This window comes from Cenococcum geophilum, assembly GCF_001692895.1.
Source record: "Cenococcum geophilum 1.58 unplaced genomic scaffold K441scaffold_4, whole genome shotgun sequence".
NCBI classification, from domain to species: Eukaryota; Fungi; Ascomycota; class Dothideomycetes; order Gloniales; family Gloniaceae; genus Cenococcum; species Cenococcum geophilum.
The window spans coordinates 5,043,583-5,066,555 of NW_027137562.1; the positions used below are offsets into that span (position 1 = coordinate 5,043,583).

General features: G+C 49.2%; 7 protein-coding genes across 7 annotated transcripts; 4 read left to right on the plus strand and 3 right to left on the minus strand.

Annotated features, from left to right (window-relative positions):
- Positions 1-1,253: 1,253 nt before the first annotated feature.
- K441DRAFT_539807 (eukaryotic translation initiation factor-like protein 3 subunit E) lies at positions 1,254-2,758 on the minus strand (the record flags this gene model as incomplete). The annotated part of the gene is made up of 3 exons (XM_067642574.1): positions 1,254-1,467; positions 1,595-2,190; positions 2,255-2,758. The coding sequence occupies 3 exons, from the start codon at positions 2,756-2,758 to the stop codon at positions 1,254-1,256; spliced, it is 1,314 nt and encodes a 437-aa protein (XP_067509046.1).
- A 176-nt stretch (positions 2,759-2,934) lies between these two features.
- Positions 2,935-4,081, plus strand: K441DRAFT_693065 (mitochondrial 54S ribosomal protein mL49). Its single transcript, XM_067652618.1, has 3 exons — positions 2,935-3,143; positions 3,199-3,596; positions 3,779-4,081. The coding sequence occupies exons 1-3, from the start codon at positions 3,032-3,034 to the stop codon at positions 3,827-3,829; spliced, it is 561 nt and encodes a 186-aa protein (XP_067509047.1). The 5' UTR covers positions 2,935-3,031; the 3' UTR covers positions 3,830-4,081.
- Positions 4,082-5,411: 1,330 nt separating this feature from the next.
- Positions 5,412-8,357, minus strand: K441DRAFT_470076 (uncharacterized protein; the record flags this gene model as incomplete). The annotated part of the gene is made up of 2 exons (XM_067641853.1): positions 5,412-5,545; positions 5,639-8,357. Coding segments are annotated over 2 exons (2,853 nt in total), but the record flags the coding sequence as incomplete, so codon positions are not given.
- A 1,705-nt stretch (positions 8,358-10,062) lies between these two features.
- K441DRAFT_653134 (26S protease regulatory subunit 6B) lies at positions 10,063-12,394 on the plus strand. Its single transcript, XM_067647483.1, has 4 exons — positions 10,063-10,669; positions 10,729-10,770; positions 10,829-10,927; positions 10,977-12,394. Exons 1-4 carry the CDS (start codon positions 10,521-10,523, stop codon positions 11,944-11,946), a joined length of 1,260 nt encoding a protein of 419 aa, XP_067509049.1. The 5' UTR covers positions 10,063-10,520; the 3' UTR covers positions 11,947-12,394.
- Positions 12,395-14,107: 1,713 nt separating this feature from the next.
- On the plus strand, positions 14,108-15,554 carry K441DRAFT_693068 (uncharacterized protein). Its single transcript, XM_067652619.1, has 3 exons — positions 14,108-14,365; positions 14,437-15,102; positions 15,166-15,554. Exons 1-3 carry the CDS (start codon positions 14,298-14,300, stop codon positions 15,314-15,316), a joined length of 885 nt encoding a protein of 294 aa, XP_067509050.1. The 5' UTR covers positions 14,108-14,297; the 3' UTR covers positions 15,317-15,554.
- A 2,927-nt stretch (positions 15,555-18,481) lies between these two features.
- K441DRAFT_653135 (fucose-specific lectin) lies at positions 18,482-20,172 on the plus strand. Its single transcript, XM_067647484.1, has one exon. It carries the CDS (start codon positions 18,773-18,775, stop codon positions 19,946-19,948), a length of 1,176 nt encoding a protein of 391 aa, XP_067509051.1. The 5' UTR covers positions 18,482-18,772; the 3' UTR covers positions 19,949-20,172.
- A 150-nt stretch (positions 20,173-20,322) lies between these two features.
- K441DRAFT_653137 (HET-domain-containing protein) lies at positions 20,323-22,513 on the minus strand. Its single transcript, XM_067647485.1, has one exon. It carries the CDS (start codon positions 22,278-22,280, stop codon positions 20,436-20,438), a length of 1,845 nt encoding a protein of 614 aa, XP_067509052.1. The 5' UTR covers positions 22,281-22,513; the 3' UTR covers positions 20,323-20,435.
- Positions 22,514-22,973: the final 460 nt, after the last annotated feature.

Here is a 22,973-nt window from a genome sequence, read left to right on the forward strand (position 1 = left end):
TGCCATATCAGGATGATAGTCTTCTGCAGCAGGGATCACCTTATCGCATTTCACGATTGACCAAAACTTTAGCTTCTTCCGCTAGTGGTAGGGATGTCTTTTTTGCCACTTCAGTTTTCAAACAGGTTGATCCATCCGGGAAGAAATACTCAACTCATCAACCCACCGCTGAGAATTCAGGACTAGGACTAACAGCCTGGAAATACAGTGAGTAGATATCCCTCATTTTCTTCTCACAGCACCCCAACATCCCCCGCTGTCTTTGGTCTTCAACCCCTCTTCAGGGATGAGAAATGGAGTAGAGCGTGGTGCACTCCATGAGGCTTGGAACAGCCGTATACTGGACCACAACTGCGAGCTTTTCCTTGCCGTGCATTGTATTTCTCATGATGGCTCTACACACAATTCCTCCCTGCGCCTCTATGCCCATCCACCATAACAGAAATTCTAACATAATTGATATTTATATGATTTCCAAATATTTTCTTTGCTCCGTAATAGCATTCAGCCTTTTCCACCCACCAGTTTCTATTCGTTTCTTTAGAACGCCCCCGAGTCTGCACCCATCATCACAGATTCCGACCGCCTCGTCGGGAACGCCTCTCATCATCCCCGATATCTGCAGGATCATCACCCGCCTAAGACAAAACACCACCCTCGTTAGCGGCTTCTCAACCGTTATTCCGAGTATGCATCAACTGCCACCTAAAGTGATTACTACGCGGGAACAGAAAACGGGGGGAGACCGGGTAGTCTCAACTTCCCTTCGGGTGGTGATCACATCGATTTCATCACGAGTGAAACTTATCACCCTCGCCTAGTGACAACAAGCTTACGCAATGTGATTCAGAGACAGAGCCCAGGAGCTCTGTCCGGCGTTTTCATTTTGCTTTCTTGGGATCTACGGGACCGCGCTTCGAAAACTTCGGTCGTCCGTGCTACGTTCGCTTTCCATGCCCTTCATGGCCACTTCTCTGCCTTTTCATTTCAGGCACACGTCTATCGCTACCGTGAACCCTCATGACCTTGATCTACCCATTCGTCGTCTCGTGACAACGGCTACCATGACCAGCCCCCAGGTGAACAGCCCATCGAGATGCCACGCAATGCAGATACCTCATTCCATACCAACCTCGTCCCTAACACAGAGCGAGACAAAAAAGTGCAAAAGAGCCCCATTACTCCGTCATTTGCAAAAAACCTCACAACCCCAGACGCAGGAAAGTCGCAGCCGTCGAGAGGCGCAGAAGCGCTCATTTGGCAACGGCGGCGCTGAGGACTTGGGTCCTGAAAAAGCCGCCCTTGGTGCGCTCGATGACTTGCTGGTAGACGGACTGCGGCGGGTGGTTCATGACGACGGTGCCGGCCTGGTAGTCGATCTTGGCGTCGACGCGTGTGTCGCGGATTAGGTTCACGATCCATTTCTCGCCTTCGTCTTGGCTGAGGCCGAGGCGGGTTGAGAGATCCCTGGTAGACCGTTAGTTTTCATGCGAGTTTTTTGGTGCTGTGCGGGGGTTATGTTGACTCCTTCGAAAGGAAGGATATGAAGGAAGGGCTAGGTGGCCTAGGCTTAGCGGGGGAAATCTATGCTTACTTGATGTCTATCCTTTGATGAATCTTACAGTACGACTCTGAAATCAGATGCCTTGCCGAATCAACAAACGCATCTGCAGTGCCGAGCAAGAAAAAGTCGTTCTTCAGAATCTCCTCAGTCTCGCCGAGTTTCTTCTGTGCTTCCTCGAAGTCGAAGTCGATATACAGTGCCTTGATGAAATCTGTCACCGGGTCTCGATACTCGTAGCCTTCTTGCCTGACAATCCTAACGAGGTCCTTGAGTTGCTTCTGGTATTGGTTGGTGTTACGGTTGCGGTTGCGGTTTGTGATGACGGCGGCGGCGAGATAGCGCAAGATCCAGGGGCAGTTTGTCTGGATCGTGTTGATGTAGGCGGGCGAGAAGAACATCTCCGTGAGGGTGTCTTTGGCGGACTCATAGTTGAAGAAGGGGAACAGGGACCAGTGAATCAGCCAGGTGCGGTGGTGTAGTTGAGCGAGCGGGTTGGCGAAGAGCCTTGTGTCGATGCTTTCTTTTACTTTTTGGATCTCTTCCATTGCTGCCTCCCAATTCACGCTGAGGATTTCGGATGCCAATTTGCCCCATGTCGCTTCGGCGACTTTGTCATTGTCTGTGGACTGTATATAACTGTTAGCTTGGACAAAACTAAGAGTTTCTACTTCCGAGTATTAAGTATCTTACCAAAACCCTGAATCTATACAGCAATTCCGCCGCGTGTGGGTATACTCCACAGCTATATTGAAACTGTCCAAATTTGTAGAGCTGGTTTACCATCTCGACCGTGACACCGTGGTTCTCCTTCAGGTAGCTCAAGTTGGCCACTTTGTCGCTCCTCAGGTTGTTTACAACAGCCTCGTCATCCAAAAGACCTGAGATCTTGCTCGTCTCCTCCTCAAGTTGGTCCCGTCGCTTTAGCACCTCTTCCCGCTTCTTAACATACTCTGCGGGCGCCTCGTCTAGATCGTAGATGTCTTGATACAGCTGTCCTACAAAGTCGGTCATGTTTGTGGGCTTGAGGAGTTCGAGCAGCATTTTCTTAGTTTCCAGCGGCTGCTCTTCATCTTCGTTGGTCCCGAAATTTAGGAGGGGATATATTAAATGTCGGTCGAGGTTGGGGATGAGTTTTGGTAGCAGGTCGTACTGGGCGGCGATGTCTTCGCCAGCGTCGCTCGCGTTGTCCGCCATGATGGATACGTATTCTGCGCCTGGGCGTAGAAAGGTGAGAGGGAGATCCGGTGGCTGTGGGCGGGGTCTGACGCTGCTTGTGCGGGCTTGAAGTGGTTGTTTCAGTGTCGAAGTTGTGCGCGGGAAAATGCTCGCTAAATTTTGATGCCGACTTGTGAAACTTCACGCTTCATCACGTCGTCCAGGGCACTCATTACCACCACCCTGAAACTAGCACCCGTGCTCGATATCAACCGGTAATTTGGTAAACGGATTGGCGACTGCAGATTCAATATGGCCCTCGCCCAGCCAATTCTACCCTTTCTACGTCCTCTGGGACCTCCAAGGCCCTCCACGCTGCGGCATCTCCTCCGCTTTTCGACTGCTAGTCGGCCTAGAGCCGAAGGTGAGCCCTTCCGAGAGTCAATTGGGCAAAGTAATATGTCCTGACTGCTTCACAGCGACTTCCTCTCCTGCGTCAAGCGCAGCTTCTCCTCCACCCCCCTCCAGCTCCAGCTCAAAACCTCGTACGAGCGTCCAAATCCCACGAAGCGCACCCCGAGCCGCCGAGCTTGCCACAGCAGAAGCAGTAACAGACGTCGACAATGCCATAGCATCCACATCTACCCCTCAACCCGCGCCATCAACGCTACCCCAGCTCAGATTCCACGTCGCGCGAACGTCGTCGAATCAGCTGCCTGTTTACCAAGACTCCAAGCGCGGTGGGAACCTGCACCAGACTTTGATCAGGAAGATCTCGGGGGATGCTAGAGTGCTGAGGGAGGATATTCGGGAGCACTTGGGGCTGCAGGATAAGGACGTAGTGGTTAATCCAGTTACAGGACATGTGGTTGCTAAGGTTAGTTTAAGCTCTTTGTCTAAGCCGAGTTGGATATTTCAGCACGCCTCGTGTTTGAGAACGCGGGATTTATGGCCGTCGGCGGGAAAAGTTTCATTGGGCAAGGGAATGTGTATTCCGGAGTTGCATGAGATGGTGTTTATCTTTTCTTGAACTCCATTCGCTGACGTATCCTTCCACAGGGCTGGCATAAAGGCAAGATTGTCGAGTACCTTAAGTCGAAAAATTTATAATCCTAGTGAATGGACTTAATATTCTTACAAAACTTCCTTGAAACGACGATACAATCGCCGGCGCAAAGTTTGTGTGTATTCTGTATGATTAGAAGAGCAAGAATGGCATGTACTATATCTAAGACGAAATGAGTAGTACTCGTGCTACGCCTGAGATGTTCAAAAGCAATTAGAAAGACTGTTTTTGATCGGTTTATATACAAAACAAAACAGAGCATCAGCCAGGCTAAATTAAAACCTTTGCATAACCAGAGTCTATGCTCTTGATTTTCTAACCCTAAAGTAGCCTGTTCTCCGAGCCGCTCTAGGCCACTTTCTCAAACCCTCGTCAACAAGCATCTTAACATCGAGCGCCCAAAAAAATCAAAAACATAGAACAGCAGGGATTCGCTAGTGGTCACCCACCTAACTACTGATCTGCCGGTTGATGGCTTAAATATCGGGGAGCAGACGGGACCCGTTGTTCTCCATCACCTATGGTCCTATGTGACAGACCACACCATCAATTACTATATATGAAGGTGAACTTCAGGGAGTTTGATGGTGGTCATTGGACTCTACGGCGAAAACCAGACCGCCATAATATGTCACATTAGCAATTAGTGCAGTATATGTCAAGGCTCTTATTGCACATCCTATTTCCAATCTGAGTTAGACCAAAATTCTTCGACCAAAGAATTTATATTTCAGCCTCTTCAATCTTGATGATTTGTCACTAAGTAGGTAGATGGTAGTACACGGGCGGCGAATCTATATACTACAACGTAGTCATGTGGTGGTCCTGTAAATGTACCTAATGAGTATTTTCTTAGCGTTTTGGCGTTGAGCGAATGGTCTAGAAGAGGGAAGCAGAGGGAAGCAGATGACTAAGTTACAGTTTACCCGACAAGACTGTGACCGATGTTCTCTAATCCTAAAATATTGTAATTTACTCTAGAAAAATGGTTCTGAGCTTTGTGTAACTGAATTTTTAATAATATTGCTGGGGACGGTCAAGAAGCATGAGAGATTTGATCAATGTTATAACATGGTCAAGATCATTCCATCACCGAAACACACAATCGATATACCTGGCGTGAACAAGAAAAGCAGAAGCACCCCATGAAGTCCCATTTTCTACAAAATCAGCCCAGCTTGGTCATGCCCCATATCGGCAGGCCGCGAGCATACCGAGTATCAAAAAATAGGAGGAAAAACTGTCAATGTTTAGCCTAGCCCACGCGCCACACCCCAAAAAAAGTTTGAACACCAAGTTCCCAAGTCAAGAGGATTAAGAAAAAAAAAGCAGATATATAGACATGTCGGGAAACCGAAAAAGCCGGATTGATGGAAGGCTTTACGCAGGCTTAAAGAAAAGCAAAAGCAGATTTGCAAGATACTACACAAAAATGAAGTGGGCCGTCTTTTACTGCTCCTCCCAGGAAAGAAACAGCCTCTGCTCGCGCTTCAGCTACGCCAAAAAAATTGATCGTGGCTCCGTTCGATGACGGAAATCCAAAACGTCCTCCGTTCCGACCCCAATTCCCAACCCCCAACCCGAACCCGTAACCCAGTTTCCTTAATACTGAAATCCCTAGTCGTCCAATCCCGCAAATGCACACAGCTGTCGAAGCGCCACCTGGTCGATATTAGGTGTCAACAGAGCTCCGAGCAGCATTTCCTTCTTCGGCAGCACGTCAGCCTTAACTCTCCACCTGCTGCCACCCACCTCCCTTACTGCATCGTCGTCGGATTCGTCATCGGCGTCAGCTTTTCCGTTAGCGTTTTCGAGGTTCACTGTGCCACCGCTGCCAATAACCACCGTTTCACCGCCTTTGCATTTCTCTCCTAGCTTCTTCAGCATCGCCAGTGCACGGTGCGTGATCAACTGGAAGCCCTGCGAATCATGGTCCATCCTGGGCATCTGCCGCGTGCCTTGCGGGGGAGGCGGCGGTCTGGGACTGGCATCGGTGGAGAAAAGGAAAACAGACAGCCGCAGGAGACTCTGCGCCCAGCCGTCTTCGGCTTCGAGCCAAGAGCGTGCGATGCCAGTCTCCGGGCCCGGAGCCAAACTGGCCAGGATGTCGGCGGCGAGCATGCCTTGCATAAGATATGGTTTCCGGGCCTCAGCGATACGCATCTCTTTTGCTGGGTTTATCGGACCTTTTGAGCGATCGGGTACGACGGAGATGGCGAGAGCGAAGGCACGCGTGAGGAGATCGTAAGGAGGTGTGGAAGTAGCGTCCATAGTGAAGAGGTGCTTATAGAAGTGGCGGTTAGGATCATCGCGCGCGAGAAGCTTGGCGAGGCTGTCAACGGCTGGGGGAAGGTATCGGTGGATGGCCGGGTTGTACGGTGTGAATCGGACGGGATTGCTTGGACGTGGACATGGAACAAAGGACAGAAGAAAGTGGAGAATGTTATAGGCTTCCTCACGGGACGGAAGTTCAATTTTGTCAGTGGTGTTGGAAAGAAAGGTTATTAGGTCTTTCATGAAGTCCGCGGTGTTGGTGTGAGATCGGAGGAGCATTATTCTCGTGCCGACAAGTCGGATTGCGTTCGAAAGGAATTTTATGACGGTGGCGGTAGAAAGTAACGAATGGTTGAACTCGAAGAACGAGAGATTCCGCAAAACTGTCGTGATGGCTATAAGCCGTTCTGCGGTACGGTCGAGTTCGTATGCTGGAGTGCCAAATTCAGGTATATCCTGTAGTGAGTCGACCTCTGCGCGGCAATTACGAATAACGTCTTCGTACGAAGTGAGATCCAAAATGTCAGAGACTTCCGGAGCATCTTCAGCGAGAGCATCAAGCTGTTCTTCGGCACAGTCAATGAGGATGTCCATCAAATCGTCACATTTTTCGAGCTCAAGCTGGACCCGCGTTTCATGTGACAGCTTCACAAGGTAGTCCAAGGCTAGCCTCACTTCGCCATGGATTCCGGACTGAAGGCTCATGCTTAGAGCACGAATATCAATCACACCCATTTCTTCCAGCGCTGGCACATTGGGCTTAATCTTGACAAGGCCGGCACCAACTTCACCAAGACCATCTACCTGTACTCCTCCGTGTGTATCAGCCAGAGTCCTAACCTTTGGTTGGTACTCGGTCCCGTGTTCCAGCTTGACGCCAAGATCCTTGACAATTCCGTTCGACGTCGGCGGCCCGAGTGGAGGAGCACTCTCCCGCATCTTTTCACCAGGCCCAGGTGACGGTGACGGGAATCCGGGAGGCTGCACTTGCGGAGGAGTGGCCTCAAGCTGTCGATTTAGACTCTTCCTATGTTGATTCAACGCATTCTGTTGCATCTTCGAGGCGGAATCCATCTGAGGTGTACTCCATCCATTTGTGGTAGGCATCGAAACGTTGTTTTTCATTGGCGTTGAACTTTCTATCTGCTGGTGCTGCATTGATTGAGCTCGTTGTAGCTGCTGTAGATACTGTTGCTGTGATTGGAGGTTATTGGGTGCCATCTGAGGTATGGCCTTAGTGGGTGACATTTGCTGCGCCGCGCTCAGAGTAGCTACTTGCGCTTGTTGGGGATTGGCCATCGACTTCGACTGCATCTTTGCAAAATAAGCGGCTTCGTATGGACCAAGATTCTGCTCGAATATAATTCTCATCTCTTCGCCCGCCGTTGGGAAATTTTGTTGAGGGAAGCCCATCACCTGAGCAATCATCGGCCATGCTCCAGCAGCGGTTACCCGCTTAGAGCCTTTCTGCTTCATGACACCGGAGTATAGCTGTAGGAGATTGACAGGCCGCATGCCAATCAAGGGTTGCGGATTGAAAGACTGGCCCATCTGTTGCATCAACGCCGAGACATTCTTGAGGAAGGTCTCCAGGGTGTTTCGTGCTTGTGCTTGTGGGTTTTGCATCTGAGCAGGATTCCTGTTCATTGACATGCCTTGTTGTGGAGCAGAGGAACCAAGCATAGGCCCAGCCTGGTGTCGCTGCTGCACCGCTATATTGCTCTGCGCCAATTGCTGTTGCTGTTGTTGAAGACGCATCTGGTACTGCCGCTGGGCCTCTTGTTGCCGATTTTGCAGGTTCTGAGAAAGAGCGACTGGCTGCACAGGAAACGACCCTCCAAAATTCTGATTGTATCCTGGTGGCATGGGTGAGCCTTGCATGTAGTTCATTCCTGGCATCTGAGGGACATTCGGATTGCGCGCGGGCGACACTGTCTGGACCCTTTGCGGAGCGCCGCCGGGCCGAAAGTGTTGTTGGTTTTGAAGTGTAGGTGAAGGTGTGGCATTTGCCGATCCGCCTTGTTGAAGATGTTGAAACGGCGGCGGGACCTGAAGCGGCTGAACACCGCTATGCTGGTTTCCCTGAAAGCCATATTGTCCTTGCTGCGCAGGTGTCTGCGACCGAGATAGCGAAGCCCCTGTGCTGTCTTCCCTCGAACGTTTCGATGGGACCATGGAGGAGACCTGATATGGGTTGCGCACGGCGCCATTCTGGAGTCGCGCTTGGAACTGGGGGTTGTTTTGCAGTTGGTTCAGGTCGATGTTGTTCGCGCCGAACATGGATGGGTCGATGAGGGAGGCATCGGGGGTCGCATCGGCGATGTTGTTGTAGATGCCATTGTTGGTGAGATTTTCCGGCCAGGTGGTTACGTTATTCATGTCGTTGCCTTAGTCTCGAGGGAAAGGCAGTGAAGCACTCTCCATCTACGCAGGGGACTGTCAGTGAGCCTGTCATCGGCGCGATATCCAAACGACGAACGAATCAAGTAAACAACGATGCAGCGATGGGTGGAAGAGCCGCAAAGCGGTGTACGCCGAGTTGGGCAGATCACAGGGGAGGGAGGTTGGGAAAGGACGCGTTTGGTGGGCAGCAGGACGTGGCACTGGCACTGGCGGCACCACGCCATGCGATTTCAGGGAGAGACGGAATGCGGGCCAATCTGGGGAAGCGATAAAATAGATGGATATCTCACCTATGGGTTCAGGCGCGCGGGGGTGGTCTTGGTCTCTGAGCCGTGAGATACAACGGGCGCAGTCTGGAAGAGTGGTTTTCAAAACGTCCGAAGTGTCCCAAGCGAGTCCGCCAGCCCCTGCGAGCGTTGGTCTCATGGCGACGGCCTCTCAGCGAGCAGCAGCACCAGGCTCGACACCGAGAGAAGAAGAAGATGGGAAGACGGGGAGCGATAGGAGGGGAATTATCTACGTTCCTGAGCATCCTGCAATATGCAGAGGCAAAAAAAGAGCCCGACCTTCTGGGGACATCCGGGCAGCTCGGCGTCCACTGCTCGTGGCTTGAACCAGAAGCTTGACGTAGCCGGGATGATGAGCCCGTTTGGCCTAAGCTATTATCGAATCATGCCCCAGCGTTATTGATCATTTGGCCCAAGTGACACGAGTAACATCCTTCTCTCCACTCAATCGCCTTTAATCGCCTTAATCGCCCTTCACGAGGCGGATGCTGCCGTGCTGAACGTTGTGCCTGTTATCTTGTTCCTGTACCTACACCCTACATGCCCACCCAACAAGCGTTGAACCTGGATCACCATAACTTGCAACCTGCCCCATCGTGCCCCATCGTGCCCCATCTTCCCTCAAGCTACCCACGCCCCCCAAATACCATTCGACGAGATAGCCTTAATCTGCGGCCGGGAGGGAAGCCTGGCCACTACCGAAAGATTAAAAACGGTGAAGGGATACTTGTGTGTTTGAGTGTCTGCCTACCTAGCTATTACTAGCTACGCCGACAATGGACCAGGATGGGGATGGCGACGACGTTGCTTTGTCTCGAAAGAGTCATCACAGGCCGAGGGCCAGCGGCCAGCTTACGATGCCTGGGAATGATGACCTGCAAGAAAGATACTCCCATAGCCCTGCTTCAAGCTCAAGCCGCTCCCGTGCAATGGAAAAGTAAGTGTCTCACAACCAATAAAATTACCCTCGCCTGCATTTTCTTCCACGGGGCGGCCACACCACGCCTAGCCCAGATTTTACCTACCAGCAAAGCCCATAATTTACGAGTCCCTTCCCAGGCTCATACGAGCATAGGATTGTACATATGGAGCCAGTCGGACGTGAAACATGACACCCAACGCTTGGGAAAGGCGCGCCCAACCATTGCATGGTCAACATGATTGCACTGCGCTTGGACCGAACAAGCCAGAATCCTCACCCTCCAGCCGGCAGATGTCCGTCGGTCGCTTGAACATGCAGGGAAAAGCAAAATCAGCTAAGGATAAGGAAGCATGTCATTTTGATGCAGTTATTGCCCACCGCTGCTTATTTTGTCTTTCTCCACACCACCAGCTCTTACAGTGGGACGTTCAGGGCTACGAGGCGCCATCCGCTTAGTCGTCGCCACATCATGCCTGCCTTTGGGTTTTAGATGAACCCTTGAAGGACTTCGGAGCACGGTATGATGGGAACCTGTATAACTGTTCAAGAAAGCAACCGGTTTTTCCCTTACGTTTTATCGAAATCACCTCTAAGCACGTAGGATGAAGCGACTGGAGCCATAACGTGAAATTGGAAGCTGGCCTGGTTTTCACGTGATCATGGCTTACAAACGACATTGCAACCACGCAAACACAGCTTCACTCGAAGAGTTGCGCGCAACGCTCACCATCAAACCCATCCAACTCCGAGTGTTAATCTTCTCGCCTTTCCCACAATTTAACCCGCTCTTGAAGCCGCTTCTGCACATTTTCCGACCTTCAGCCACTGCCTTCGCTTGACAAACCAGCCATGGCCGAAGTTGAGAACCCGGCCAACCAAGTGCCACCTCACAAGAAACAGCTGCCGTCATCCATGCCTAACTTCGACACTCTAGAAGGCTTTGCAACAGACGGGACAGATGACTATTCAACATTCAAGAAGCTCCAGCGGCAGTTAGAGTACGTCTGAGTCTTTCCCAAAAGCCCCGTTTCAGGCTGAGTGGCTAACAGTGGTCCAGGTATATCCATCTGCAAGAGGAATACATCAAAGATGAGCAGAGGTATGAAGAAAGGCAACTCCGGAAGTCCCTTTTTAGTTCAAAGCTGATACGGCTACAGGAGTCTGAAGAGGGAACTGGTGCGGGCGCAGGAAGAGATCAAGCGCATCCAGAGCGTACCTTTGGTAATAGGACAGTTTATGGAAGCCATCGATCAGAAGTGAGACCATGACCCCGCGTCTCACAGCGAGTATACTGATATCGTCTAGTACCGGCATCGTACAGTCATCAACAGGCTCAAACTATGTCGTCCGCATCCTCTCAACCCTCGACCGCGAACTCCTAAAGCCTTCATCCTCCGTGGCCCTCCACCGACACTCAAATGCCCTTGTCGACATCCTCCCTCCAGAAGCTGACTCATCGATAGCGATGCTAGGACAAGACGAGAAGCCGGATGTGACATATGCCGACGTTGGCGGGTTAGATATGCAGAAACAGGAAATCCGGGAAGCGGTTGAGCTCCCATTAACACATTTCGACTTATACAAGCAGATAGGCATCGATCCGCCGCGTGGCGTCCTTCTCTATGGTCCTCCGGGAACTGGTAAAACTATGCTTGTCAAAGCTGTCGCCAACAGCACCACGGCATCTTTCATCCGCGTCGTAGGCTCCGAGTTCGTCCAGAAATATCTGGGCGAAGGTCCACGTATGGTCCGCGACGTATTCCGTATGGCGCGTGAAAACTCCCCCTCCATTATCTTCATCGACGAAATCGACGCCATTGCCACAAAGCGATTCGACGCCCAAACCGGTGCTGATCGTGAGGTCCAACGTATCTTGCTTGAGCTGCTAAACCAAATGGACGGTTTCGACCAGACATCTAACGTCAAGGTCATTATGGCAACGAATCGTGCCGACACACTAGATCCGGCCCTGCTCCGTCCGGGTCGTCTAGATCGAAAGATCGAATTCCCTTCGCTCAGAGATAGGCGTGAGCGCCGTCTCATTTTCTCCACAATTGCAAGCAAGATGAGCCTGAGCCCGGAGGTCGATCTAGACAGCCTGATCGTACGGAATGATCCTCTTTCCGGTGCGGTCATTGCTGCTATCATGCAGGAGGCCGGTTTGAGGGCTGTGAGGAAGAACAGGTACAATATCATCCAGAGTGACCTAGAAGACGCGTATTCCTCGCAAGTCAAGGGTGCAACTGAGGCAGACAAGTTCGATTTCTATAAGTGAGCCGGTGCGGTGGTGGTTGGGGGTATGTGTGGGCTGGGTCGTATGCATGGGTTTCTGAAGCAGCGGAACCGTTCGCTGCTGTGTACATTATAGAAACGGAGTGTATTGCGTCGTTTGGGGTATTTTGTCTCGAGACGGTGGCAATTATATAGGTTCAGGAATAGAGCCTCCGTACCACGTGAAGTAACGCAAGTGCGACAAGGCGATCTTAGGAAGAAGTGTCAATCTAGCTTTTATGCAAAGAGCTATTTCTCATTTGGATGGGAGTATCTAAGACTTTGTACCCAGTTCAGCTTTTTAAGTTGCATTACGAGTTCCTGCTATCAGCTCAGTTTTCCTAAATGCGTTTGCCCAGCTCCAAATTGTAGAGATCGATACCCCAACCTGGCCTAGCGTTATTCGCAGGGTGAGATTCATGAGTGAGTATGTCTCATTACTTCATTCGGCTTTCCTTATCAACCTGGTGATCAAAACCCCTGTTTAGCAAGCCTAAGCTTGCATGACAACTATCTTGCCAGCTCTCACCACTGCTAGCCTTCCTGTGCATCCACCCTTATCTATTTTCTATAATTTTCGAATTATATTACTATAAGAATATGAATAACGATTATTCTAAAGTAGTATTCGTTACCAACAACCGTGAAGAAACCGCCGCAGGGGTAATGGGCCTTACGGAGCTAACTCGACTCAAATATTAGCTAAGCTAGCAGAGAAGTGTCCGCATTATGATTAGTAGTATCAAGCACACTACTTTGCACTCGTACATCTGCACTATTTCGCTAGAGTATAGTCCGTCTAGTGTCAGTTAACTCAGCTACGAAGAGGAACCAGATGTATGAAACCATCCTGAGTTTATGACTGCATTGTTTCCTGTCCGTCGGCAGGTAAATAAGGTAAACAAGGCGGACTTGGCGACCGCCTTGCAGCATTACCGCTGTGCTAAGAACCTTCATACGCAGTTCGAATGAGCCGACAAGGTATTCGCACGCCAATATCTCAAATGTTATGGATGTAGACTCCCTCCCGGACAGGATCCAAGAAGAGGAAGCCCAACGGCGGAAGTACCCACCTTCATTCCCGTTTAAAACGACAAAGCTTGGGCACTCCTTACTGACCGACTATTCTTCACAATGGACGGGTTGTACAGCGTTGGGTCAAGTGCGCTAAAGCCATCATCGCAGAAGGACGACTTTGCGGTGGATACGTGCAGGCGGAATTTTGGCAAAGGCGATCCACCCGTTTCGACTGAGTTTTATCTTGGTAAATCCACATCCAGGGAGGTCCACCTTTGGCCCTATAGTGTACTTTAATCGCTTCGTACTACTCCTACAGCTTAGGTTTCCCGGTGTGCAAAATCCAAGGCGGATGTCTTTAGGCATGTGTTGTAACCGTACATGGTATTACCTGCTGGATTGCTTCGGAATCATATCCTACAGCAGAGAGGATTTTTTATGATAGGCCTCTCTATAGTACTGCTTGGCACAATCTTTTAACCCATAGCTGTTCGGGCATGCTTAGATGTGGTGACCTCCACAGACGCTGCGAGGTAGAGGTCAAGACTTTGCCAAATGCCGCTTCTGGCTAGCCGAAAGCTTGGTCTACGCATCTACCCATGGCCACTCCACGTCTCACACCAAGCCTCAGCCTCAGCCGTCCCGAACGCGCATATCGATGTCTGATTATTTAAAGCCCCACGCTAAAGCAAGGCAACGCGGCAAGTTATACAAGGGTTGAGCGTTATGCTCTGTGGTCGACGTTTACACACTGATGTCGCTATTTCGCTCCAATCAAATTGTGTTCTAATCATGGGTTTTTATCTCACAGCAGCTATGTATGGCTTGCTTGTGTTCGGCGACTGCTAGAGTCTCATGCGAGTTCCTGGAGACCCCTAGGGCGGAAAGGAATTGTGAGGGGAACAGGCAGCTGCGCAGTTCTAACTTTTGCTGCAGGTGCCTTGTCGTGTGCTTCACTCTGGGGCTGAACCTACATCCTTAGGAAATGAGAGTTCTCCAAGACTTAATTCCATAGCCTATCAGTTGGCCAAATTTAGTTTTAGGCGCCTTTCCCGTTCCGAAAGCGTGCCCTTGTAGTTACAGCCTTGCAGATAAAAGCAGTGTTGATGCAGCATGTTTTCGACTAGAAGGCTGTTTTTCGACCCCATACATTAACCACGCCGCATTTACTAATGAGCAAGCCATACCTGCCTCAGGCAGTGAGGCAGCAGAGCACCGACACACCATGGGAACATACAATAAATACGTTAGTTCCGGGCAGTAAACCGTTCTAGAGGACTCTCATACAATTCGTAGCCTTGTAACATCGCCATTAGTATCCTATTCAAAATTATCACAATGCGTCTCCATACTGTACTATTGCTCCCTCTCTTTGCTAGTAGTCTCATCACAGCATCCTTCTTTTCGTACGTATGCGCCAAAAGGCTGAATTCTGCCTCCTGCAAAAGTTAAAGAACAGTTCTAACAGTAGTCCTAGGGATATCCTTCGTTCCCTCCTTAGGCAAAAAACATTCGCCAACTTCGTCAAGGAAGCTCCTCAAGATCTCATAAACGATCTCGAAAATAATGAACAGCAAGCCGGTGAAGCTGTCTGTGATATCTTAGCTGGTAAATTCCCTGCATTTGTGCAAGATATTGCCAGCTCTCTTAGCTCAGAAGCCGAGTCGGAACTCAGTTCCCTTGTTGATTTTGTCGGAGAACTACCAAAGCTGGCACCAGAAATTCTAGGAGATCTTGAGCAAGACGCCGATGATGTAGTCAGCGTCATTGGCGAACTCGTCACTAACCCTGGCGCCGCCATTACCGTTATTATCGGCGGTGTCGAGAGTGTGGTTGAGGATATCTGGGGCGAGATCGAGACTGTTGGGGGAGAGATTATCACAGGCATCGAGTGCTTATTCGGTGACTGCCCTACTGCAGTGTCCACGCCAGCACAGATATTGGCTCTGCGGTCGTCTTGTCTGAGCATCAATGCTGCTGCTACAACAACACCAGCGCTGACAACTATCTATCCTGCGGAGCCTAAGACTACCGTCGCAGCAGCTACGTCAACTACTGTTGTTGTTGTTGTTGCGACAAGCCAAGAGCCTGTAGCACTTTCTTCTAAGACTTCCGTCGAGGCGACTTTCCCGACAACTTTCCTGTGAGTTGACCATGTTGAATATCCCCTACTGGCTCCAATATCCAGATTACTGACCGTACACAGCGAGAGCACCACTACCGGGCAATCGGAGGCTGCGGTTACCCCTTCAACTCCAAGACCTACATCTAACAACAGCTATGAGGGGTGGAGAGTGGACTTGGTGTGGACCATGGCGGCACTTATCGGGATTAGTTTTCTGATGATGGTTGTCTAACTGGTTACGGCTTTTGCACACAAGCTATGGAACAGCGTCTTTTCGTTCATTTATTTTCATCGCCTGAAAATGAGGAGCTTTAGGGCAAAAGAGATAGCTTGGGCTGGCATGAATGAAGACATGGATATGAATCTTTGCCTTGATGCATTTAGCTTTGATAGCTCGCCTATCAATATTACGTTCCTTTAGTAAGGGTCGCAATACTCATGACGGCACGAGGCTATCAGAAGTACGCGTGTAGCCTATATTGATTTAATCAATACAATACTATCAACTATGCTTTCCAATCATGCTTCCAATGATATAGACCTTGTTCAGTCGACTCAATATAACATTCAACCAAATCGGGTCGCTGAAACCCCACCACCAGAGCTGTGGCCTCTGCCCGATTTTACGATTTTGATGACCATGGTACACCAAATCTATCCCCCAATCTTAATCGACAGTATTTGGCTGTAGTGTATGCCATATACCGTTCTGCAGAGAGGACTATTGCTAGCTACCTTATATTAAGCCACCTAACCCTAAGGAATAAGCTATATAGATTGTTTTATAGTGGATATCACCAGTCTCATATTCCTAAGCACGGTGATTTGATCCTATTGATCCGGTTGGCTAAATCCTTATCGATAACAGATGGAGGCAACTCTGCGGGTTAAGGGATACGTTGATATTCCTAAGTTTGAAAGGAATTTATGCATTATAAAGAGGGCAAAGAAGGGCTTGAAGAATATTTTCAACGCAGTGCGATGTACTGTCTCGAGAGCATTTCTGCCCCGTTAGAACTCCTCCACACTACAGGCATTTTACGTTTTAGAGATGACGTTAAGTGTCGACCTGAATCGGACTTCCTTACCACCATCGAACTACTGTCTGACGACCTAGATCGTCTTGACGTACTTTGTCTTAGTTATCTCTCAACTTATGACTAAATGTCTCATCGAATGTCTCATTACCTATTTCTATTACCTATTTTGACTCAGTTGTCTAGACCTACCTGGTGTATATAAAGAGCTTCTAGAGCCCTCTTTAATAGACAGAGTTCTCATTCCTGATCGTCCGTTCAACATTAAGCTATACCGGACATTTCCGGTAGGAAACGTGGGGAGCTGGCACATGGACTTCTTCACCGAGCAAACGAGTATTTAGAACGGGAACTTGCCTAGGACACGAATGTTTTAAACGCAATCTTGGGTGTATCGAAGAGTTTTGAAAAGTGAAGGAATCTGTTTTCCAGCTTTGGGAGGTTCCAATCTTCCCAAGAGTCTGCTTCAGTAGGATAGCTAGTAGTAATCACGACAGGAACTTATCTCAATCCTTCCCTTCACTTTCGCTTTAACTGCGTAAATCTCCAATGGAGTCCGTCGAATTGGCTTCCCAAGCTGGTCATGGACAAACTGGAGAAATCCTTGCAGTCCAGGTTATCGAGGCACGGTCGGGCCATACTCCCTCAATCAGGGCATTGCCAGCAACTTCATTAGTAATATGCATCAATTTGGGTTCCTCCAAAATTATTACATGCATGACATTAAAATAGAGTTTGAGCGCAACGACGGTGAACTTGTCGAATTGACGCAGCATGATGCACTGCAACCTCAGAATCTCATGGGTTATTCGCGATTCTTTAACATTGAGGCATGGCTGGCAGAGTTAAGATTTCGAAAAATCGGTACGGACTGGCAGGCGGTAGTAAATGATTCACAAGACTCAACAGCTATCAGACTTGACTTACTTCTAACACTAAGAGTAGGGGAAGGCTCGTCACTTAAGAGGGCGCTGTTAGAGGATGTCTGGCATGGCATTATTTTAGGAATTAAGACTTCTTTCCCCGGGCAGACAGGGGCGATAATCCCAGTGGCGGGGGGCGCTGAGCAGTCTTGGGAGCGTGTTTGTCGAACGAACTCGTGTGTAGATTGATCTACGAAGAAAAGAGACTATATACAAGAGGTGGGTGAGTCACAGACACCCCTGATCTAACCATAATATCCCATACGCTGGCGTCCAACGAGTTTGTGGTCTGTGTACGAAACCCAAAACATCAATAAAAGGTCTACCAAGCAGCTCTACATTAGCTTTATTTGGTAAATCTAATGTGGAGCTGCTTGGTAGACCCTTTATTAATGTTTTGGGTTTCGCGCACGAACCACCAACTCGTTGGACGCCACCAGCGTATGGGATAGTAGTGATTGACACCAGGTCGACAGTGTTGGCCTCGTCGAGATGCAATCTAAGGGAGATTTTATCACGAATTACGACTCCAGAAAAGCCTGGGTTGGCACTGTGTAGTGTGTACGGCGAAAATTCCGGCTCAGATAGAGCAATGGCAAGCTTTTGCTAAGTTAAGAATCGTTGTATCCCTTGCAACGCTGGCGTCCAATGAGAGTTGGTACGTGCGCGAACACCATTTTCAAATGTTCGCAGACGCGCCCATACAGTTTTATAGTAATATAATTAACTACTATGTCTTCCAATCGTGCCTGTAGAATTCCATTCTGCGGGAAGAACGAGTGCTAGGGCTTATATATTACACGACTCTCCGCCAAAATTTAAGCTCTTATAGCGTTTTATATACATATCAAAAGCCTTAAATATCTTATCACGGCCCATTGATCCTAACGATTTAATTGGCTAATCCTTATCGATAACCATTGGACGCGATAAAGGAACATGAGATTTATGCTTTCCTGCATAAACATTGCAATGTCAACCTTTCAATGTCTAATAAATATATATATACCAGAATGCATGTTCTATTCTCAAGAACCTCAATCTCTTAATCAAAACACGAATGGCAGCAAAAATTGATTGAATCGTGCCTTGTTACGTGTTTAATAATCAATCCAGTGGATCTTGCTAATATGGTCACTTAAATGGAGCTCGGAAAGTGTTGACCAATGGTGGTGGACGATACGTTCCTTGCGTATTTGAGGCTGAACCCTTCATCTGGAGGCGCCCGTATGACTTCAGCCCCAGGTAACCGCAATCACCACCGCAACCAACAACACCAACAAGCACCCTTGGACAGATGCGAAATAGTTACAAGCTAAGAAAGTGGCTCGGGAAAACCGAACAGCGTTATGATCCACGGTGCTGAGTAGCAGAGCATGACTCCTGAACTCTGGAGTCTGGATGAGACCATGGCACTTCATTCGCATCCACATTTTTACCGCGTCGTATAATACAACTTACTATTGCCTTTAAGATGAAATTTGAAGTTGCACAGTATTACAATGAGTCCAGGCTACCATTCTAAATGGATTTGGCGCAATTTCAGCTCTCTGCCTGGGCCAGAGTGAAAGGAGAAGAGGAAGACATAAATTGACTGCCGCTTGACGAGTGATCTACTCTATGGTTTTCTTTGCTTAGAACCCGCTCATCACTATCTCCTCCGTATCTTTTCAGATGGCTCTATTGTAGCTCCAGCCAAATTCCCTGAATTGCTCTCAACTCGTCAAAATGATCGGCATTCTCCTTGCTATCCCTCTCCTAGCCCTTGCTTCTTTCACAGCCGCGACAGAAATACCGCCAGGAGCATCTTGTCTCGGTGACCCAGTCGCCGTTTCCCGCAGCCCCAACATCACTGACCTCTTCGTTGTCGGCGGGGATGGCTACGTCTATACGGCCTCGATGATGCCTGGCGACAAGACTTACGGCGGTTGGTGGAACATCCCTGGCTTCCAAGCCAAGCCATGCGCGCCCATCGCCGCCGTCTCGCGCTCCCGCGATCACCTCGACATCTTTGCGGTCGGTACGAACAGCCGCATCTACACCGCAGCCTGGGAGCCCGACTTCGGCGGCTGGAGGGGCTGGTGGCAGGTCAGCGGCTTCCAGGCGCACGACAACTACGCCGTCATCACCGCTGTCAGCCGCAACACGGACAAGCTGGACATATTTTCCGTAGGCACGGACTCGAACGTCTTCACCACCGGGTGGCAGCCCGAGTCCGGATGGGCATCATGGCAGAAGATCGGATCGCTGAAGACATCCGGCCACACCGAGGTGTCTGTCGTCTCGCGCTCGCCGGGCTTAATGGACATTTTTGCTCCCGACACGAACGGCAAGGTCTACACAGCCGCCTGGACCGGGACAAGCTGGGCGGGGTGGTGGGCCGTCGCAGGCGGCAAGACGGGCTCTTCGTCCAGCGTGGCTGCCGTCTCACGCTCAGCGAACAAGCTGGACGCCTTCATTGTCGGTACGGATGGGCGAGTCTGGACTGCGGCATGGCAGCCCGGCTTCAACGGCTTCCAGGGCTGGTGGAGCATCGGCAGCGCCACGTTCCCGATGAGCTCTCCGATTACGGCGATCTCGAGGGCGCAGGACGTCCTGACGATCTTCATCATGGGCGGGGACAATAGGGTTTATACGGCCAGCTGGACGTCCCGCACTGGGTGGGTGGACTGGCAGCCCATTGTGGGATACCACCGCCTTACACAGGGACAGGTCGGGGCGGTTAGCATGAGCAACGATAGGCTTGATATCTTTGCAAAAACGGGAGATTCTGCGACTAACAGTGCCGGCGGGTGGAAAACGCTTTGGCAGGTCGAGACCTGGGTGCAGAAGTCGGAGTCTGCGAAGTGGTGCGATATGTATAGTGTCATGACGGTGGAGCAGGGTGGTTGTTTATGGTATTAGATAGATCTACACAACTGGATATTAGCTGGGCTTACGGGTAAACTTATACTAGGAGGTTCTTCTGTTGTATTGGTAGGGGTTAAGGTAGGCAGGATAATCTAGCAAACTCGACTGGAAGGTTGATTTGAGGAGTCTAGGCAACCGGACTTAAAGAATCTCTATGTACTTAATATTAGTAATATTCACTCTTTCTTACTCTAAGTTGGCGGTGATTTGCTGTGCTTGTGTTTGGCTGAGGTTGGAATCAGGGACGTTCTAATCTAGTCGATCAGATTAAATTAGATTGCGGGTGGTGCCACGTGACACGTCCCCGAGCTCAAAGAGACTGCCCAAGTACCCCCTACCAACAAAATCTCTCAGACGAGTCTCCATCACTTGCTCTACTTCAGTCGATATGCCAGCCCACCTGTGACCTGTCCCAAATACTTGCGCCGCTGTCTTGTCTCAATGACGACATTTCTTCTGAGAGCAAGTACTTGTGGTACTTTCAGACAAGTACAACCGACTCTTCTTTTTCCCCCTCTTGCCCTACCTCCCCATCCATAGCATCCAGCAGGAAGCAGTCACCTATCAAGTAATAGGCTTTCTCTGGGCCACGTCCATGGTCCGCATTCCTCAGGACGAAAGGCACTCTCAATCCGGACAATGACCAGATCGCATCGCCAGGTTGAGCTCCCGGACTACAAAGCCCAATATTTCCTGCCCGCGTAATGAACATGGAACGACCAGCAGTGGCGAGCTCCACTGCTCCCAGGTAGGCATCATCGAGCGCAGCAACATTCCCATCTATGAATTTCTGCCAAGCGAATGCGCTAGGGACATCGCCTTTTGTACAACGCCTCCAGCCATGCTCTACGGACGGGTCAAGTATCAGAGTGGCACATACGACTTGAGACAATGCTTTCCGGATCAAGGCCTTATCTTCAGTTCCTAGAGCTTCTCCACAGAATCTTCTCCACTCAAGAAGAACACCACTGATGACCTCTGATGGGTCGTCCCTTATGAGATTCATGGCTGGCCCTATTGCAAGAATAGTGTCTACGTTTAGCGCTTCGAGATGCAGCTCTCTGTCGTTTGCGATATGCAACCGGCAAGTCCTCCCTTTTGAACAGTTGAAGAGAGGATAGGCTCTCAACTTATAAAGTTCTAATACTACTGAGGCCAGTGGAAGGACTTTGGAAAAGTCTCGAGCCCATGAAGGGAGGTCGGGATGCATCTCACTGAGACCAGCTCCAAGCAGTATCTGATAATGATTACTGCTTGCTTCAATCGTGCGCTTGCAAAACTCAGTGTAGCTTTCCGCTGTAGTCCCGGAATAATTCGGCTTGTAGCCATCGAATATAGTTGTCGGAAGCATCCCAAGAAGCGAAAAGATCTTGTCTCTAGGATCTTTGCACTCCCGAGAAGCGAAGGACAGCACGATCTCGTGGAAGTTTGGGGGAGGGAGTCTGAAATGGGAGATCATCTCCTTGGCAACGAGCGGCTTCTTGGTCTCATGGCGAGGGTAGTGCATTGTGTCAATCCGCTCGACCTCCCCAAGGAATACATCCAATTTCCGTCCAAATTTGGAGGGAAAAGCTTTATGGCTCTGCCAGCAACAGCTATACAGTTGGTCATTTCGTCTTTCCCTGGCAATGGCAATGGTGTCCCAGCTTGTCTTCCAAGTGCCGTACCATACGATCGAATGTGCGGGTAAAATAATCTCTTGTACTGTCCAAGCTCTTGTCCACCACCGGTTATCAACAACGTGGAGAAAGGCATCCCAAAGGTGCTTGAAGTCATCGTTCTCTTGAAATATCCATTCGCGTTTCCAGAACCTCCCTCCGCCTTTCCGACCTCTAGTATAGCCAGGAAGGTCGTGATAGTGCTTCATGGTCGCAAAGTGGTCGAAGAGCTCGAAAGGATCTCTCTTGATCGACTTCGGGTCGGATGGAGTGCCCAACCAGACATGTACGGTCGAGCATCGAGAGTATATCTCGCCCATCATTGCTACTTGGTGTGACCGTTCCGTCAAGTTATCTTGGTCTATGCAGATCGCATCGATCCAAAGGACTATCGTATCGTGCGGGTGCCTCATATGCGCAAGAAAGTCGAAAAGATTCGTCGTAACCTGCAATTCTTGTCCCTCGATCTGGATGGGTCTAGTGACAGCGGCATCGCCCCAGACGTAAGAAACGCATGCATATTGTTGAGTTGAATCTTCTAAGTTCTGAAGTTCAAGTTTACCGCATATGATCCCGTCGGTTCTAGGAAGTAGGTGCAGGACTCGGATTATTCGCTTAGAAAGATCGAAAGGCAGTCTTTTGTACACAAGCAGATCGTCGTAAGACATGTTGAAGATAACTCGTAACGATACACTGTCTGTAAAATTTAGGCAAGTTGTGCAACCCTGTTCGTTCTGCCACTTTTCGCATACGAGCGAGCATGACAGGGTCTTGCGGACGAAGGACCTCTTTAACGATATACTATATCTCGGGCCCAAGAAGTAGAACAAGTGGTGTACAGCGTACAGAGAATCAGTGAATTGAAGTATTATGAGAAGTGTAGCTATCTACGAGAGGTAGGGTATGAATACACAGTGTAATACACCGTGTAAGTGTAAGCTTATATAATATATTATATATCATAACTTGTTTCACCATTCAGTGGCCCACTCTATTTTCTCACCAAAAATTATAAAAATCATAGTATAATATCTTAACAACTACTTAACAATAACTTCTAAAAACTTATATATATATACTCTACCTCTTTTCTTTTAATTTTGGATAAACCTATTAAGTAGTTATAAAGATATATAGTTTTAGACTATAAATTCTACTCTAATCTTTATATATCTATAATTACTAAACAAATTACTTTAAAATTCTTTAACGTTAAAAGGGATGAAGTAATATATATATATATATAAGCTTGAATATAAATTTTTAGAAGTTATTATTAAGTTATTGTTAAGATATTATACTGTGATTTTTATGATTTTTGGTGAGAAAACAGAGTGGGCCACTGAGTGGGGTGGGCCACT

Excerpts from the sequence above, each read along its gene's own strand:
- K441DRAFT_693065 (XM_067652618.1), top strand. The coding sequence starts at position 3,032 with ATGGCCCTCGCCCAGCCAATTCTACCCTTTCTACGTCCTCTGGGACCT. Across the intron at positions 3,144-3,198 it reads TAGTCGGCCTAGAGCCGAAG|CGACTTCCTCTCCTGCGTCA; the intron begins GTGAGCCCTTCC and ends ACTGCTTCACAG. Across the intron at positions 3,597-3,778 it reads CAGGACATGTGGTTGCTAAG|GGCTGGCATAAAGGCAAGAT; the intron begins GTTAGTTTAAGC and ends ATCCTTCCACAG.
- K441DRAFT_653134 (XM_067647483.1), top strand. The coding sequence starts at position 10,521 with ATGGCCGAAGTTGAGAACCCGGCCAACCAAGTGCCACCTCACAAGAAA. Across the intron at positions 10,670-10,728 it reads AAGCTCCAGCGGCAGTTAGA|GTATATCCATCTGCAAGAGG; the intron begins GTACGTCTGAGT and ends ACAGTGGTCCAG. Across the intron at positions 10,771-10,828 it reads TACATCAAAGATGAGCAGAG|GAGTCTGAAGAGGGAACTGG; the intron begins GTATGAAGAAAG and ends ATACGGCTACAG.
- K441DRAFT_693068 (XM_067652619.1), top strand. The coding sequence starts at position 14,298 with ATGCGTCTCCATACTGTACTATTGCTCCCTCTCTTTGCTAGTAGTCTC. Across the intron at positions 14,366-14,436 it reads ATCACAGCATCCTTCTTTTC|GGATATCCTTCGTTCCCTCC; the intron begins GTACGTATGCGC and ends CAGTAGTCCTAG. Across the intron at positions 15,103-15,165 it reads ACTTTCCCGACAACTTTCCT|CGAGAGCACCACTACCGGGC; the intron begins GTGAGTTGACCA and ends GACCGTACACAG.
- K441DRAFT_653135 (XM_067647484.1), top strand. The coding sequence starts at position 18,773 with ATGATCGGCATTCTCCTTGCTATCCCTCTCCTAGCCCTTGCTTCTTTC.
- K441DRAFT_653137 (XM_067647485.1), bottom strand. The coding sequence starts at position 22,280 with ATGTCTTACGACGATCTGCTTGTGTACAAAAGACTGCCTTTCGATCTT.